General features: G+C 51.3%; 1 protein-coding gene across 1 annotated transcript; it reads left to right on the top strand.

Annotated features, from left to right (window-relative positions):
• The first annotated feature begins 16,304 nt into the window (after positions 1-16,304).
• LOC127330781 (auxin-induced protein 15A-like) lies at positions 16,305-17,184 on the top strand. The gene has a single exon (XM_051356875.2). It carries the CDS (start codon positions 16,378-16,380, stop codon positions 16,765-16,767), a length of 390 nt encoding a protein of 129 aa, XP_051212835.1. The 5' UTR covers positions 16,305-16,377; the 3' UTR covers positions 16,768-17,184.
• Positions 17,185-17,424: the final 240 nt, after the last annotated feature.

Raw genomic sequence — 17,424 nt, 5'->3', positions numbered from 1 at the left:
CACAACGACTAGTTATTTCGATAGTCATTAAACTTTCTTCATAAGGATGTGTTCTCTAAGTTGTGGGAAACTATTTTTGGAGAATACACACTAAGTGAGCCACCATAATATACATGGTTACACAACTACCAGCACACTCTACTTAATCTACTCCATCACTCCTTTTTATCTAATGCTATCTTATTTAACACTAGGCGCTTCTCCCAAAGCGACTATAATGTTCTTATATTGAAACAGAAGTGAAGAAATAAATGTTAGAAAAACATGGATTACAGGAAAAAATCATGTATATACTACCTAGAGCAATAATCAAGCAAATAATTACATGGGGTGGAAACTACGACTCTTATTTGGTACCTACCTCTAGGCTATTCCAAATCTAGTGCCCATCTTGAAAACTGTTCGAGCTTGGTAGCACTATTTAGCTATTTACATGGCAGGTAAATGCACCTATGGAACGTGTAGAATAATGCCATTAGATTCTTCACACATGTACGTAGGACCATATCTCCACATTGCAAGATATGTTAACACTAGAATTCTCCCCCAAATACTTTGCTCTATATATTTCTTACGTTTTTTGTGAACTAGGTATATTAATTCGGTTTTGCTATGTCTCAGTCAACTGAGATTTTCTTAAGTCTAAGTCTACTTGAGTTGCACTTTTCTGTTAAAAAGTGCAATTGCACTTTTCTGCCAGAAATGTGCAACTGGACTGAGTTGCACTTTTCTTTGAACTGCAGTTGCACTTTTCTGAGTTGACTGAGACTTAAGAAAATCTCAGTCAACTGAGACATAGACACACCCATATTAATTTTATATAATCCCCAAATTAAAGATCATCAAATTTCCCAGTACTTCTGGAGTGTATTTACCTTTCTTCCTTCAAAATTGAGCATTGCATTAGTTTTGATCTCTGCGGTAATTTAGAGCATCTCCTGTCGCGTCCCCCAAATCGCGCCAGATTGAGCGTGTGGGGGACGCGTTTCGTTCGTGCCGCGTTTGGGGACGTCGCTCCCTAGTCGCGTTCCCCAAACAAAATTTTGAAAATTTTAAACTTAAGCGAGATTCGATAGATTCATCCAAACTTGGCATATATTTACATAGATTCGAACGAAATTTGACTAAATTTAAACTAAACCTAATATAGAATTACTTGCGGCGGCCGGAGACGTCCTAGTATTGACGGAAGCTGTACATGTCGTCGGTGACAACCTCCTGCTTGACGCGCTCGTCGGGCTCGTCGACGGGCTTGTCCTTCACCAAGCCGCTTGGTTCTGCGCCGTCGTCGGTGAGGTCCACGAGCGGCTTGCCGGAGTCGCGGATGGACATGGCGATCGCCCTGTCGATGTCGCCCCTCCAGGCGTCCTTGTCGTTCATCGACGCCAAGCACCCCACCTGTAATCCTAGGCAGTCCTCGGGGTCGTCGCTGCTAGCGATGAGCCGCTGCTGCCGCTCGTACTCCGCTAGCAGCGCCGCCTGCAACGCTTCCTCCGGTCCTCATTCACCTCCGGCTTCGGGATGAGGAGGGCACCGCCACGCCTCTCTTGCTGCCGCCGGCTGCCGCTGCCGCCACACCTCGTGTTGACGGGCGTCGCCGGCTCCTCCTTCACCTCCCGTTTGGGGACGGTGTAGGGCGCCGAGCGGTACGACGAGGACGGCGTCGACCGGGCCGGTCCTGAGGAAGAAGAATTCGAGGAGGACGAGTACGTCATCCTCCTCGGCTGCTATTGCGGTGGTCCTCCTCGAGGAGACGCTGGCGGTGAGGGAGGCGTCTCCAACTTTGGCGCGCCGTTGCGGATGCCACGGATGACGTTGTCGAGGGTGCGCCCCGGAACGCCCCAGAACAGGGCGCGGCCGTCCTTGTTCCAGCTGTTCGGCCCGCCGATGAGGCCGATGGTGCTGCTCATCTCGATGTCGTACTTGGTCTTGAAGTACGTGGCCCACCACTCGTCGTTGTCCTTGGCCGCCCATGTCGGATCCACCCGTTCCTGGGCGGTGAGTTGAGCCCGCCGGGCCTTGATGTCGTCCCTCCATTGCTCCGTGCCCGGCTTCGGCGGCGGCGGGACGCCAATGCCGTTCGCGGCCATCCTCTAGGCGCCGCTGCTTGGCAGGCGCATGTCCGGCGGGATAGGATATCCCGCGCGGTACAGCGCCCACGCCTCTGGCACGGTTAGGCTGCCACAGCCGAATCCGTTCGCCGCGGCGATCTTGCGGGAGGACGAGGTCGACATTGTTTGGAGCGGCGAGGAGAAGATCTGGGAGGGGCGGCGGCGAAGAGAAGGTTTGGGAGCGGTGAGAGACGAACCGCAGGGCGTCTTAATGTACAACGGCGGCAGCGGGTGGTTGCACGCAATAACGCCGGCGCGGACGGCCACGCGGCCATTCACGATGAGACGCGTCCCTGCGTCGCCTGGCAAAAACAGGGACGCCATTAACGTCGCTTGACCAAAGGTAGGCGACGGGGTTTTAGCCTTACGAGCCGCTGACGCGTCGGTCCCACGTCGGTTCGCCTCGCTTTTCGTTGTGTCCGACGTGCCCGGAGCGTCGGGGCGCCGAACACCGTATCGAGCCGCGACGGACAAGATTCGGATTTAGAGGACACCCTGGAACCATTTTTTGATCCGACGCACCCCAAATTGCTTTGGGAGACGCTTTGGAGACGCGACTGAAGATGCTCTTAGTAGTGCACGGTTTGGCGAGTCGTCTGCATCGTATATGTCCACAAGGCATCAGGGTCGACGCCCTGATTGAAAATTTGCCGCGACGATCCAGCATCCGCTCGTGCAACGACGTCTGAGCTACGGGAGCGCCATGACCTCGACCGATGTATGTACGTGTCACTGCTTCGGGCCGTCGCACATGCATATGCGGAGGCCCGGCCGGCCCCCAGAATCTCCGGCGACGGGAGCAATCATATACGATGGCAGTGGACTGGAGCGGCTGTTTCAACCGAAATTTGTGCGTCCTAATTTCAGGTTCGAGATCACATCATCAACACGATTACATCATTACATGTAGAGACCAGGTCTTATTCTTATGCCGCTAAATACATAAGTCTAAAATACATATACTACTTCAATGATGTATACATGGGTGGGGCAGATGCACGCATCGATCGTCCTTTCTTGTGCTTAGTTGTACTAACCGTGGACTATCAAGTACTTCCAACCAGTACTGCTTTTGATACATGTTCTTGGATTAATTAGGCTAGATTAAATTTGAGAGGACCCTAAGTTTCGGCATACTCATTGTGATGCACAGCTAATCTGAAAACGAACCGTTCTTTTTCTTAGACTAATATAGAGACCGCTTCTGCCTTTCTTTTCCATTGAAAAACGAAACCATAGTATTTTATAGAAATCCTTAACGGGAACTAAAACAGAAGGAAGATAAACTTCAGTTCTGCAAGTTTTTATTTTGCCGGGGGAAAGGGTGCGCCGTAGCGAGACCACTCAAAACCGCCCAACTGCTACTAAGCTAGAAGAGTTTTCAGCAACACGGCAACACAAAGCAAAAGAGATACGTAGTACAATCCAACTGAAAGGTTGAGAGATTAGTCCGGCTTCAGTTCCAGTGGCGACTTGAGCTCAGCAGTGTCATGAACTGATCGACAAGAATCCAGTCTTGATCTTTAATTTCTCAAAATGCAAAGGGAGCCCTAAATATTTAACCGGGAATTTCCCTTCACCCATTGAAAAATGACAAAAAAAAATGGAGTATGTATACATGTTCCATGTTTATGCCAATCAACCTACTTTTGTGATAACTAATACACATCACAGATAGTTTCTCAAATCAATTAAGGTTTCATTTAAAATTAATAGCTACCCTATCATTATTTTCTTGAACAAGAGGGTATCATCCACATATTGCACACACTAACTATTCCTTGGAATAAAATCCGAGCATAAGCCTCTGATTAAACCTGTCTCACTGCAGCCCTTAAAGAGCATTCTAGAAAACACATAAACTGCAGTATTAAAAAGCAAAGACGCCAGGGGATCACCTTGCCTAATACGGTCCATGTACAACTATAGAATTAGCTACAAGCCATACGAATCTATCGTATAATACGGCCATGCTGCGGCGTCAGCCACATGCTCCCATATGCGACACCACGATCCACAGCCATCATTTCCAGTTGCAAGGCACCCACTACGTATGCCAAGTAAACAAATTATGCCGGCGAGGGAAATGTGTGTACTTATCGTGGGTACTTGACACGTACATCTAAGTACGAGGGAACATGACAATGTTCGATTCGGTGCATGCACTCCATACGATCAGCACAACTTAGGCGATGAAAGAATTGTCCTATACGCCTACATAATATAGATCTTGCAATATTGTTCCATTGGAATAATACATACTGCTCTAATGCAGATGGAATCTCTGATCGGCGCGAAAGGATAAATAAACCTTTGTATTAGGTAGGATTAATCATTTGGGGGCTAATCATTTCTCGTAAAACAAGGTGCTAATTAAAGACGTACGCCATTACAAATTGTGCGTCTCTCGATCAACCAGAATAAGATTCAGTCTTGGTATGTCACGAACCCATTCCTCACTGAAGCTGTTCGAGTCAAGTGTCGATGGGAGGAACGTCAACGTATCAGAGAAGCCCACCTCGCCAAGAAGGACCAAGTCCAGTAGCGGCCCAGGTCGGTGCGTAACTATCCTGTTAAGTCTCGACCAGAGATTGGGGGAAAGGCATTCATTCAGAGACAATTGTAATTGACTCAGCGTCACGCTGGAATTTGGTAGAACCACCGACGAATCGGGAGGAGGAGGAAGAGAAGCTCTAGACAGAACTGAAGTCAATTACACTTGTCTCTGAATGAATGCCTTTCCCCCAGTCTCTGGTCGAGACTTAACAGGATAGTTACGCACCGACCTGGGCCGCTACTGGACTTGGTCCTTCTTGGCGAGGTGGGCTTCTCTGATACGTTGACGTTCCTCCCGTCGACACTTGACTCGAACAGCTTCAGTGAGGAATGGGTTCGTGACATGGTAGTTTACAGGAAAAGAACTTTGGACTTTGTGATATGCATGTAAATCGCTCATTTAGCTACTCAGTAAATCAACAATAAGTAAAGTAATTCCTCAACTATACGTGTTCCCTATATTTTCCATCTTCTTCCATGTCTGTTGTCAAAGAAAATATCTTGTACATAAGCGCAAGCAGCTCTCAGAGATGGTTCTATATATCCTTTTTCCAACAAGCCAGCATGGAACATACCGTAAGTTTGACGACCTATACATCTCATCAAGATAAAAGTTTCCTTTGGTATATAAAGCTTGTGTTTTTCCCCATCGAATAACTCTTGACTGCAAGATATGAATTTTACATTGAATTCTCTCAATAATAACTAGTTAATTTAGTTATAACTATACGGTCATTGTGAGAACAGAACAAATTCATCAATCAGCACAGAAAGCATGCATTATTGTTCTTAGTTCTTACAAGGTGAGTATGTGTCAAATCAATCGACTGGGACTAATATTAATGGAGTCTAAGCTTGATATGCTAAACAGCTTGAAACGCATGAAGACATATGACACTCTGTCGTAAAGCAGGAAGAATTCTTTCTAATTCACAAGTGCTTACTATAGTACAACTACACCACAACTTACGGTCCACTGAAGTAGACAAGTATAAGATTAACATATTGGCTTCGGTCTGCCTGTCCGTTTATTTTTATCCCCGGCTTCGCTGGCACAGAAGATTCAAAGGCCTTTTTCCTCCACATTTTGTTGCACTCACTCCCTGGATCTTTATGGGAAGTCCTTGGATAATTTTAACAGACCGTAAAGGTTGGAATCATGTGCTAACTACCACTGCAGTAAACCAGACATATTTATATACTGTTTTACAGATTTTATGTGTGCAGAATATATTCCATGCATGCTGTTTGTCTGAACTTCTGCAAGTGTCAATCTTATGCTGAATCTCTCTGTAGCATGATCGAGAGAACATAATGTACCATGTGACGAGCGAACAAAATCGGGAGAACAAAAGATCATGCGGACAAGATGCAGGAGAACTAAAGCCACAATTATATCTGCATCCCGATGCTTCTGCTAGGTGGCAAAAAACTACCGATTTTGAAAATTATTTTCAGCCTGATTACCAGGTAGTGAAAGGTTACGCGATGCTAATGTTGCTTAGCCAAACTGCACACTATGTTTAAGCATCAGTTTTGCTTCCTGCCGCAATGTAAAACGCGCAGAAATGTGGTTTTCAGGTGAAACCAAAACAAAGGCTGCATTTCTGAATTTTGGAGAACCTGCCAGCATCATCGGTCGGTCGGTTGACGCCGCTACTTAAAACAAATATGCTAATGATGAAAAGGGATTTAGGGTGCCAGACAGTTGGTTACGAATTAGGATGCAAAAGAGAATACAGGGAAGTGAAGCATCATCGTCATCAGTAATGCTTGATTAGTTTTTTTTACTCGACGTAATTATGTTCCTTTTTTAAACATAAGGCCCTCGGCCCAGCTTTATATATAAAGCCCACATGGCAAACGAAGCAATCCACCACATACAAATATCGTCTGAGACCAAGCACACACACACACACGTACCATAAATCCATACAAGTGCCACTCAGGCTACCCAAGAAAGGACAAAGAAAAGGTAGATACTACACTAGGACGCCGCCTGTCATGGAGCTCCGGTCCTTGTCCTCGCCTGAAGCCGCCTAAGCTCTCCCAGCGCCTCGTCCAGAAGCACCCTGTCCCGCTGTCTGACCAGTACCCTCTAGCTCTGCATGTATATAGACATCGTGAACATAGCGTCAGCCGGATGTGCGATCATTTTCCCCTCTAGAGCTAGCTTGTTGCGTATATTTCAAAGCGTCCACGCTAACGCCGCAAAGGCATACCAAGCAAGTCTACGCAGGGGCCCAGACAGGCCTTGTACTAAGGAGATGAAGTCCCCGACCCCTGTCGGATCCCAGGTGCATGAGAGGAGCTCCCTAACTCCAGCCCACAAAAATCTCGCGAGGTGGCAGCTGAAGAAAATGTGGTCGCAGTCCTCCAACATACCACACATCGCGCAGCGCCCGTCGGATGGTCCATGCCTCTTGGCCACCTGCTCTGCCGACGGAAGCCGCCCCCTAATGAGTTGCCAAAGAAAGACCCTTATCTTTGGGGGAACTCTAGTAGCCCACACCTCCTTGAAGAATGTGACCGTCGCCCCTTGCGACAGGCGAAGGTATAAGGAGTGTGTAGAGAAAGTCCCGGATGGCTCCAAGCCCCAAGACACTTGGTCCTCCCCCATGGAGTGTGGGTGTAGATCAAAAATCCTGCAGAGGTTTTCCCATTCTACCACCTCAGCAGTGCCAAAGGTCCGGCGGAACCTGATGTGCCACCCCACCTTTGTCCTAACCCCTGCCACCGTAGCGAAATGGTTGTCACAGCAGGCAAAGAGGCACGGGAACATCAGATACAAAGGGGCCCTCCCCGTCCACCAGTCAAGCCAGAAATACGTCTGTCTCCCATCACGGACGTGGTGTTTGGCCCCCAGCCTGAAGTACAATTTGAGCTTCTGTATTGTCTTCCAGAATTGGGACCCTTTAGTCGGTACCAACGGGGAGAACAAGTCATTATTGCCCAAGTACTTGGCCCTTAGAAGGTCCGCCCATAGACCTTCCGCATTCTGGTAGAGCTTCCAAATCCAACCTACCATAAGAGCAATATTCATGTTTTTCGTATGGAGAATTCCCAGCCCTCCATACTCCTTAGGTCTGCACACCGTGGCCCAGTCCACCATATGGTATTTGCGTTTGTTCCCCACCCCTTCCTAGAAAAAACGGCTCCTCGAGGAGTTCATCGCCCCATGCGTAGAGTCATAGAGGAGGTAAAGACCCATAGCGAACATCGGAAGACTCGAGAGACACGAGTTTGTCAGCTCTAGTCTACCCGCCGATGCGAGAAAGAGACCCTGCCAGGGATCAACCCTATGCCCGACCTTCTCCGTCAGAAAGGACCAATCCGCTACCGTCAGCCTTTTGTCGCTTATCGGTAGGCCGAGGTAACGAAGAGGAAAGCTCCCTAGCTTGCAATTGAGTGCGCATGCCACCCTCTTCTGTTCTTCCATTGCGACCCCTGTCACAATGGCTTCACTCTTGTCGAAGTTAATCTTGAGCCCCGACATGTTCTCGAAGCATAGCAGAATGAACTTCAAGTTAGCAATTCCTAATCGTGAAGGTTCGATCATGACCATAGTGTCATCCGCGTACTGGAGGTGGGTTACTCCTCCCGGAATGAGGTGCAACACAACACCCTTGATGTGCCCCGCCTCATTGGCCCTCGAGAGGATGGCTGCCAACGAGTCTGCCATGAAGTCAAAGAGAATGGGCGAGAGCGGATCCCCCTGTCTCACACCTCTCGCGTTCCGAAAGTAAGGACCAATCTCCCCGTTGACATTCACCGCCGTCTGTCCCCCAGTGACCAATTGCATCAGACGGTGCACCACCATTGCTGAGAAGCCCTTTCTCAGCAAGACTTCCCTCAAAAAGTCCCAATTGACCCTGTCGTAAGCTTTTTCGAAGTCCAGCTTAAGTAGCAGAGCCTTCAGTTTCTTAACACGTAACTCATGTGTGATCTCGTGCAGCGCCAACACACCCTCGTGCAGGCTCCTGCCTTTGATGAAAGCAGTCTGGTTCCTATCAATCGTCCTGTTAGCAAGGGGTCTGAGCCTAATCGCGTACGCTTTGGCTATGGACTTGAAGATAACATTAATAAGCGCTATGGGCCTAAACTGTCTAATATCATCAGCCCCTTTCACTTTCGGGATAAGCGAGATAACGCCGAAGTTGAGCCTAGCGATGTCCACCCTCCCTAGGGCGAAATCGTTAAGGATCTGAAGAATAGGTGTCCTAAGAATACCCCAGTATTTCTTAAAGAACAACACCGGAAGCCCATCCGGTCCCGGAGCCGAGTCATGCTTCATGGAGTCGAGGACTCCATCTAATTCCTCCGGTGTGAAGGTGATCTCCATGGCTAGGTTCTCCTCCTGTGAGATCCTCGCCGCCTCATCCCAAAGGCCAGGAGCAAGGGAGAAAGCCTGCTGCTCACCCTCCGCCCCCATGAGACCAGAGTAGAACTCATAGATATGCTCGGTCATGCCTTTCTGGTCATCAATCTCGCGGTCATCTACCCTAAGACGCGGGATCATGCACTTCCTCCTTCTCCCATTAGCAATGGCATGGAAGTAGGCCGTGCAAGCATCCCCTTGGAGGGTCCATTGAAGGCGGCTACGTTGCCTCCAATATTCCTCCTCCACCTCGTCGAGATGGACAAGCTGGTCCTCTAGATGATACCGGAGGGCCCATCCCACCTCATCAAGCCCGGAAGAGTCCGCAATCGCATCAAGCTCGGCCACCCTCCGAAGCAGACCCGCCCGAAAATCCCTCTTCTCCTTCCCAAGATTCGCACCCCATCCCTTGAGGAACTGGCGCAGGCACCTGGAGATGCATTGCCAAAGATCAATGCTGCAGCGATGAGGACCCTTCTCATGTATGCAGAGTTCGATCTTGCCCCTTACAAGATCGTCGAAACCGGCCACACTAAACCACATGTCTGAAAAAAGAATCTTGGTGGCCGTTTAAAACCATTCTCTCCGCTGTCCAGCAAAAGTGGGTTATGGTCAGACCCAATCCTTGTGACACCCAAGAGAGAACACAGGGGAAAGATAGTCTCCCACGAGGGGGTGACGAACACCCTGTCCAACACCGAACGAATGGGGTCAAGCTGATTGTTAGTCCAGGTAAAGCGGGCCCCTGCCCGATTCAGCTCCCTCAAGGCCATCGCGGCGATGGCATCGTTGAAGCGTCTGATCCTCGACCAGCAGACTACCTCATTACTCTTGTCTTGACTCCTCCTAATGAGGTTGAAGTCGCCCCCGACCACCAGAGGTAAGCTGCAATTAGCAACCTCCGCCTCAAGCTCTTCTAGGAACTCCCTTGTCCTAGAGTGATCAGCTGGCCGTAAACAAGGACGAAACACCACTTAACTTTGTTATTGCGCTGGTAGATGTCTGCACTGATGAAGAATTTCCCTTTTCTCCATATGCCTACCTCAAAGCACTCGTCCCTGAAACCCAACAACATTCCCCCTGAATGCCCCTCGGCTGGAACCCAGTTCCAAGCGAACTTTCCACCACACTCGAGGCTACGAAGCTCCCCGGAGGTGAAATCCGGTTTAATAGTCTCTTGGAGGCCTAGGATATCTACCCTCTCTTGTCTCATATAGGATCTGAGTTGGGATCGGCGCCCTAGCCGCCCAAAACCCCGAAGATTATAGATGAGCGCCCTCATTTGGGACCCTTCCTCTTGGTCAGCCCCTTCCTTACCGTTAGCGTAGGCCTGACAGGCTTAACATAGCTGCGCCTAGGTCTTCCTTTAAGCCCGATCAGAACAGGCCAAGCCGCGGCCTCCCCCGGCCCACCCCGCGCCTCCGCGCCAGACGCCACCCCTGGTGCCTCAGACGGAGAGAGGTTCGAGGCGGATGTCCCAGCATCCCCGTTGGTGGTAGCCCCTGCCGCCACCGCATCCGACTCCTCCCGCCTGGCCAACTCCTCTGCCTCCAGACGGTGTCGGGTTTCCGCCATAGCCGCTTGCACAGCTTCCTTCGCTCTCACCAGCGACAGTGCCTCCCTAGGCGCCCCCACCTTCGGGTGGAAGATCAAACAACTGTCCCTAACCACCGAGGAAAGATGCGCATCAGGAAGAACATCAAGAACCGAAAAATCCGTACCTTTCGCCTTGTTCTTGCCCTTGACGATCTCCAGGTTCTTCTCCGCGGCGAGGCGCTGCGCCTTCTCAAGTGCCGGGGTCCCAGCATCAGCGCCGCCGTTCCTGTCGCTCTTGCGCACCGCCGCCACCACCTCCTTGTTCTTGCGCGCGTATGGGATCGCCTTGGACCTCCTCCCCTGCACCAGCGGCACGTCGACCATGGCCTCCTTCAGCAAGTTCTTGTGCATGGCAGGTGCCACGGCATCCTCCCTCTCATCGTCGCCCTCCTCCTCCGAGTCAGACACCACCCAGCCATCTTTATCCGCCTCCGGCTCCCTCCCTGGCGAGCCCAACCTTGTGATCTTGGTAGGTGGGCCACCCATAGAAGGGCTCTCAGCCACCCAGGAGGAGATCGGGTCCGTGACCTGCGAGTCCGTCTCCGTGGACACGAGCGAGCCCTCAGTGGCCACCAGCACCCCACTCCCCGGAACCTGCAGAGCGTCAACAGCAGGCAACACTGCGCCCCCATCCAGCCCCGCCTCCTTGTCCGAGGACCTCCCCAACTCGAGCCCCAAGTTGGTTCCGTATTGGTCAAAGGGCTGCACCAGCCCGCCCACAGGTCCTCCCTGGATCCTGGACGCGGGGGGCGCGCTCTGTGAGGTCAACTTCCTGGCCCCAGACTGGCCCGAGCTCTTCCCAGCTCCCGAGTCCGCCCCTTGCCCTTCTCCTTGTTCTGCTCAGATGATTTCTTCTTCCTGTGCTTGTTCCATTCGTCATCAGAGGACATCTCCTCAGAGCCAGCGTCGTCCTGGTCCAGTCGTGGTGGTGGCGGAGGCCCGCCAGAACTGCCACCGGCTCCCCCGCGTGGCCCTTCCTCCACCTGCAGCGTGACCGTGTACCCCTCGCCATTCACAAACACCTGCACCGAACCCTTCATGCGCTCCGGGTACCTCCCTTGGAACCGGATGCGAATGGGCTCCCTGTCATGCTTCATGATCGACAAGTCATCCACATCGATCGGCCTACCCACCATGACGAATGCCGCCATGAGACGCTCCCTGGTCATCAGGTCTTCCGGCACCCCAGTGAGACGCACCCAGGTGGACGGCAGCACTAGGCTCGGCTTAGGTGCGAGGAACGCCTCCCGGATCGCCGTCTCCTTCTCACTGATTGGCAAGAACAGCTTTCCACTTGCAGTGGCCAGGCGGAGCGTGGCTCGTGAGGGGAACACCACAGTGAACTCCGAAACTGACTGCTTGGTCACTTGCCAATCCCAAAGGTCGTCCACCAGTAGCTTCAGCTCCTCCGAGAGCTTGTCCTCAGAAAGGGGCTCATCGTTGAACTTGATGACTGCCGTGAAAGTCTCCCCGGAGACCTGGCCCGCCTTCAAAGGCTCAACGTCAATGTTATAGAACCCGCCCCCTGTGATGGCATGTCCCATCGATTGCAGTCGCAGCGACTTCCCACGGCTCGGGCAGCTCGCCGAGGAGTGTCCTTCGCCGCTGCAGATGACACAGAGGGGCTCAAATTGGCATTCAGATTGATAATGCTCCTCCCGTCCACACTTGAAGCACTCTCCAGCCACCGGCGCGCCAGCCTTGGTTTGCCCCACCTTGTTCTTGCCTTTCTGCAGCGCCGCCCCCGCGACATTGCCGGAGTTCTTCTTTCCTTTCGCCTTGGCCTGCGACCGAGGCCCTCGGTCCCCTTGACCTGCATAGCCCTCCCGGTCGCCTTGCCGCGGGTCCAGCGCCTCATCCCTGCGAGGTTGCTCCCTCCATCTCTGCAGCGGAGCCTCCCAGCTCTCCCTGCCGCGCTCTTGGTATCTGTACGCCTGGTCGCCATCTTGATATTGATAGCCACCCTCAGATCTTCCATAGTCTTGTCTCCAACTTGCCTCCCTCTCTTGCCAGCCGCCATCTCCCCTGCTACCCCCATCCTGTCTGCCTCCTCCCGCACCAGCTCTGCCACCCCTGTCCCGCCTTCCATACCCTTCGCCCACCGCGCGCCGTCCGGGCTCGTCGAGGTGCCTCTTGCGGCCTTCCTCGCCACGCTCCATCAGAACCGCCGCGAAGGAACGAGAAAGTGGGGTGGGAGGTGGGATTCGACGGAGGAGACGATGCGGCGGTGCGGTTGGATCTTGCAGCCGTCGCCGCACCTCACTCGCTCTTGCAGGGAACCCTAGCTCTGGAATGGGGCAACCGGCCGGCATCCAGAGCCATATAAACCTCCTCCTCACAGCTGGGCCAGTGACACTGGGCCAGCGTCCATCCTGTGGCTCAACCATCCCAACAGCCCAGTTGGAGGCAGGCGTCACAGGCCCCAGCAGGCCACCTTCATATCCCGTAGGGCAAGTCACCAAGGCCTCCATAGCGGGCCTCTGGGCCAGATCCGGCCCATCCAGCTCTCGGCCGCTCGATCGAACCACCGGGAGTGCCTCCTCGGTAACCCTAGCCTCGTGGCTCGCCCTCGACAGCGGCCGCGCCGACCTGGCCGCCGCCCCGCCGGAGAACGCAGGTCCATCCCCGGTAGACCCTGGCGACACCGCGCCGCCGTTTCTGGGAGCCGCTGCCCCGCGCACATCCCCCAGCCGCCAGAAACGCGCCGCCGCCGCCGAAAAACGGGAGCCTCTGCCTCCCGGTGCGAAAGCGCCCCGCCGGCGCCGGTGACGGAGCGAGCCCCCTAGCTCCTCTGCCCGTTGGATGAAGTCTTCCAGGGTGGCCGCCGGTGACGGACGCCACCGAGGGGAGGAGAGCCCCTTCCCCTCCTCCTCCACGTCCGACGACACCAACTCCTCCTCCCCCGCACCTCATCGTCGTTCGACGGGTCCCCGAGCGCCCAGAACCTGCCGCCGGGGTTCCTAGAACCTGCTGTCCGACGTAATTATGTTCCTAGAACCTGAATATAAGAAACTAGGCTGCCAGCCTGAAAAGGGAAAAGGTAATGGTCGACTAGTATTTTGTTCTGTGGGTTCCCCTTCAACATCAGGTTACTAGTATTTCGCAAAAAAACATCAGATTACCAGCTAACCCCCAAGTTAGGTTTTATAATGTGGATTGCTAGAAATCAGGGCGCCTGAGAATTATTAAATCTCACTCCACTTTCCTGTTGTTAGATATGTGCCACGGACCTTGTTTCATTGTTTGTGATGGCGGAGCCACGATGGTGCAATGCAGCGTGCAATTTCCGGCCAACACTCGCTACGTACAATTTCCCGCCAAATACTGTCGATATAATTAAGGCCATAACTGTTAAGTGTAAGATGAATGCACTGTGCTAGCTTCCCTCTTGTACTGAAAGTGGAACGAGACTTGTTCTATCCGTAGGCTTCGGTGCAAGCACCCAACAGCCAAAACATGGTCTGGTGGTATTGCTGAGTTGTGGACAGAGAGGAGAAACTCTGTGTGACCATGCATGCTGAAGACCAAATTGACTCCATACTGTTTGCTAACTGTCTGTGGAACAGCACGGAAGAAAGAATGCATTATTATCAAGTTGTGTTTGTGCAAGGGGACACCACGGCGGCACGCATGGAGGCGGCGGAGAAGGCAGCGGCGAGAAGGCCGAACGCGCCGCCGATGAACGCGCCACCGATCGCTGTTATGATCGAACGTGCAAAATCAGAGGGCCAAATTGAAGGGGTCATTCCTCATCTTGTTGATGTAGGATTGTCTATTCTTCAATATGCCGACGATACAATACTTTTTATGGAACATGACATCGAAAAGGCTCGAAATCTTAAGTTAATTTTGTTAGTATTTGAGCAACTTTCGGGTCTAAAAATCAATTTCCATAAAAGCGAGTTGTTTTGTTTCGGTGAGGCCCAAGATAATGTTGCAGAATATGTTGAGTTGTTCGGCTGTGGGGAAGGCCAATTTCCGATTAGATATTTGGTTATTCCGATTCATTATCGGAGATTAACCAATGCCGAATGGAAAATGGTCGAGTAAAGACTACAAATTAGATTAAGCAGTTGGAAAGGCAAATTACTATCCTTGGGTGGAAGATTAGTTCTCATAAACGTGGTACTAAGTAATATGGTACTATATATGATATCTTTCTTCCAACTTTCTAAAGGAGTCTTAAAAAGATTGGATTATTTCCGATCTAGATACTTTTGGCAAGGGGATAGTGAGAAGCGTAAATATCGATTGGCTAAGTGGAGTATGCTTTGCTGCCCCAAAGACCATGGAGGACTTGGCATCCAAGATCTCCAGGTAAAGAACAGGGCCTTACTTGGTAAGTGGATCTCTAAGCTACTAATCAAGGAGGGAGTTTGGGAAACACTACTCAAGAGAAAGTATATTAGCTCAAAGGCATTATCTCAGGTTCTTTGGAAACCAGGAGATACTCACTTTTGGGCAGGTCTTATGGATACAAAGAAGTTTTTCTTTCCATATGGATCTTTCTCTATTAAGGATGGGTCGGAGATTCGTTTCTGGGAGGATAAGTGGCTTGGTAATGCCACGCTCCGAGAACAATACTCGGCATTGTACAATATTGTGCGATACAAAAGTGATACTATCACTAAGGTGTTGGAAACTTTCCCACCGAACTTTCCCACCGAGCGTGACTTTCGGAAGAAGTCTCATCGGTCCTAGACAAATCTCCTGTCATGAATTTCTACAACGTCTTGAGATAGTTCAATTGACGCAGGGGTCAGATGAGTTTCGTTGGAACCTTACCGAAAATGGTGCATTCTCGGTGGCTTCCATGTACAATGCTTTGATTAAGCCCGATATTCTAGTCGATAATGATTCAAAAATTTGGAAGATGAAGATACCACTCAAAATGAAAGTTTTTGCATGGTATCTTCGTCGTGGGGTTATACTCACAAAAGATAATACTGCCAAACGCAACTGGAATGGAAGTAAGAAGTGTGTCTTCTATCACCAAGACGAGACTATTAAACACTTGTTCTTTCAGTGTAAGTTTGCTAGGTCTATATGGCCAGCTGTCCAAATAGGATCTACCTTATACCCACCGTGTAGTGTTGCCAATATATTTGTTAATTGGCTCAATGGTGTGGAGGTTAGGTTTAAGCGTCTTATTATGATGGAAACTTATTATGATGGAAACGATTGCCATTATTTGGTCGCTTTGGCTATCTAGAAATGACAAGATTTTCAATAATATTTCTTCCTCTTTTATGCAGGTCATATACCGGCGCACGGCTACGCTTCGCTCATGGATACCACTTCAGCGGTTGGAGCATCGAGACCTCATTACGGAGGTGTCTTCACGGTTGGAGGATACGGCGAGGGATATTTTTTCCCAACATGGGTGGCAGTGTGATCTTCGCTGGATCCACCTACCTAGTTTTTGCTTTTTATGATATTTGAACTCTTGTAGTGGGATTTATTGGTGTTTGTAACAAATTATTGTACGGCTGCGTGCATCGTAGCTATGCAGAGACCGGATCTATTACTTAAAGTAATAAAGTGCCCATTTTCGAAAAAATACGTATTTTAGAACCGAAAGAAAAGAAAAACTGGAAAATAAAGTCCCGTCCTATAAAACCGCACACCCCTCCCCTCCACGAGAAGCCAGCTCCACTCCACCAACTCTTGCTCGCCCACGCCATTGAACATCAAAGCAGCAACAGCAGCTCAGCTCAGCTCATCTGTCAAGTGCAGATGGCCAAATGCAACAGGATCCGCGACATCGTCTGGCTCAGGCAGACGCTGCGGCAGTGGCGGTCACGCGCCGCGGCCCGAGCGGCGGCGGTGGTGCCGGCGGGCCACGTGGCCGTGTGCGTGGGCGGCGCGTCGCGGCGGTTCGTGGTGCGGGCGACGGACCTGAACCACCCCGTGTTCCGGGAGCTGCTGAGGCAGGCGGAGGAGGAGTTTGGCTTCCCGTCGTCACCAGGTCCCGTCGCGCTTCCATGCTGCGACGAGGACCGCTTCCTGGACGTCCTCCGACGCGTCTCCTCCGACGACGAACGCTTCATCCGCCGTTCGTTCGGCTGCCGCGTGCCCCGCGACGCCGCCGCGCGGCCGTTGCTCCAGGGGAAACTCGTATGGTGACGGACCGATCTATCGATCCCATGCACGCAAGCCGTTAGCCGCCCGTGGTGGTTTGATTCCGGCAGCGGCAGCGGCTGTTCTTCCGGACGCGGGCAAAGGCGTAATCATCTGGCCGCGCCCGACGCAGACCGGCGTGCACAGCAAGCAGCACGAAACATCGAAGTGAAAGGCGGGCTCCAGCGGTCCAGCCTCGACTACCAAGCTGGTTAATGGCGGCGCCCACAACTGTGAATCGGCGCTCGAGCGCAACTAAAGGCAAGTCGGCTGTAGTGTTTGAGTGCGCAGATAGAAGAATAGAAGATTGTGGCAATTGATTGAAGTAAATTATGATTATTGAATCAGTATTGGGATATTGGCAGAACAACTCGCCTGGGACAAAGAATTGTTAAACCGCGTTATAGATTCACTTGTTCCTCGTTAGTCATGTGTTGATGATGTTGCTTTTGATCCCAACTAAATTGTCTTTGCACTTGATTAAGATTGTCATTAGCCTTTTGTGCAGCGAGGCTTGCTCCAGTACAACCCCCTCCCCCAAACTCAGTTTAGGCTTTTGGATAATTAGTGAAATTAATTAATTAATTAACCGTCAGCCCTCCAAAGCCCAAATCCAAAGCCGGTATACTCATATGTGGATATACCGTATAGATGGAGCATACA

The sequence above is a fragment of the Lolium perenne genome, chromosome 2 (genome assembly GCF_019359855.2).
Source record: "Lolium perenne isolate Kyuss_39 chromosome 2, Kyuss_2.0, whole genome shotgun sequence".
NCBI classification, from domain to species: Eukaryota; Viridiplantae; Streptophyta; class Magnoliopsida; order Poales; family Poaceae; genus Lolium; species Lolium perenne.
This window is presented reverse-complemented; position numbering and strand designations above follow the sequence as displayed.

What these genes read in the sequence shown, in the direction of transcription:
- LOC127330781 (XM_051356875.2), top strand. Translation starts at nt 16,378, where the DNA reads ATGGCCAAATGCAACAGGATCCGCGACATCGTCTGGCTCAGGCAGACG.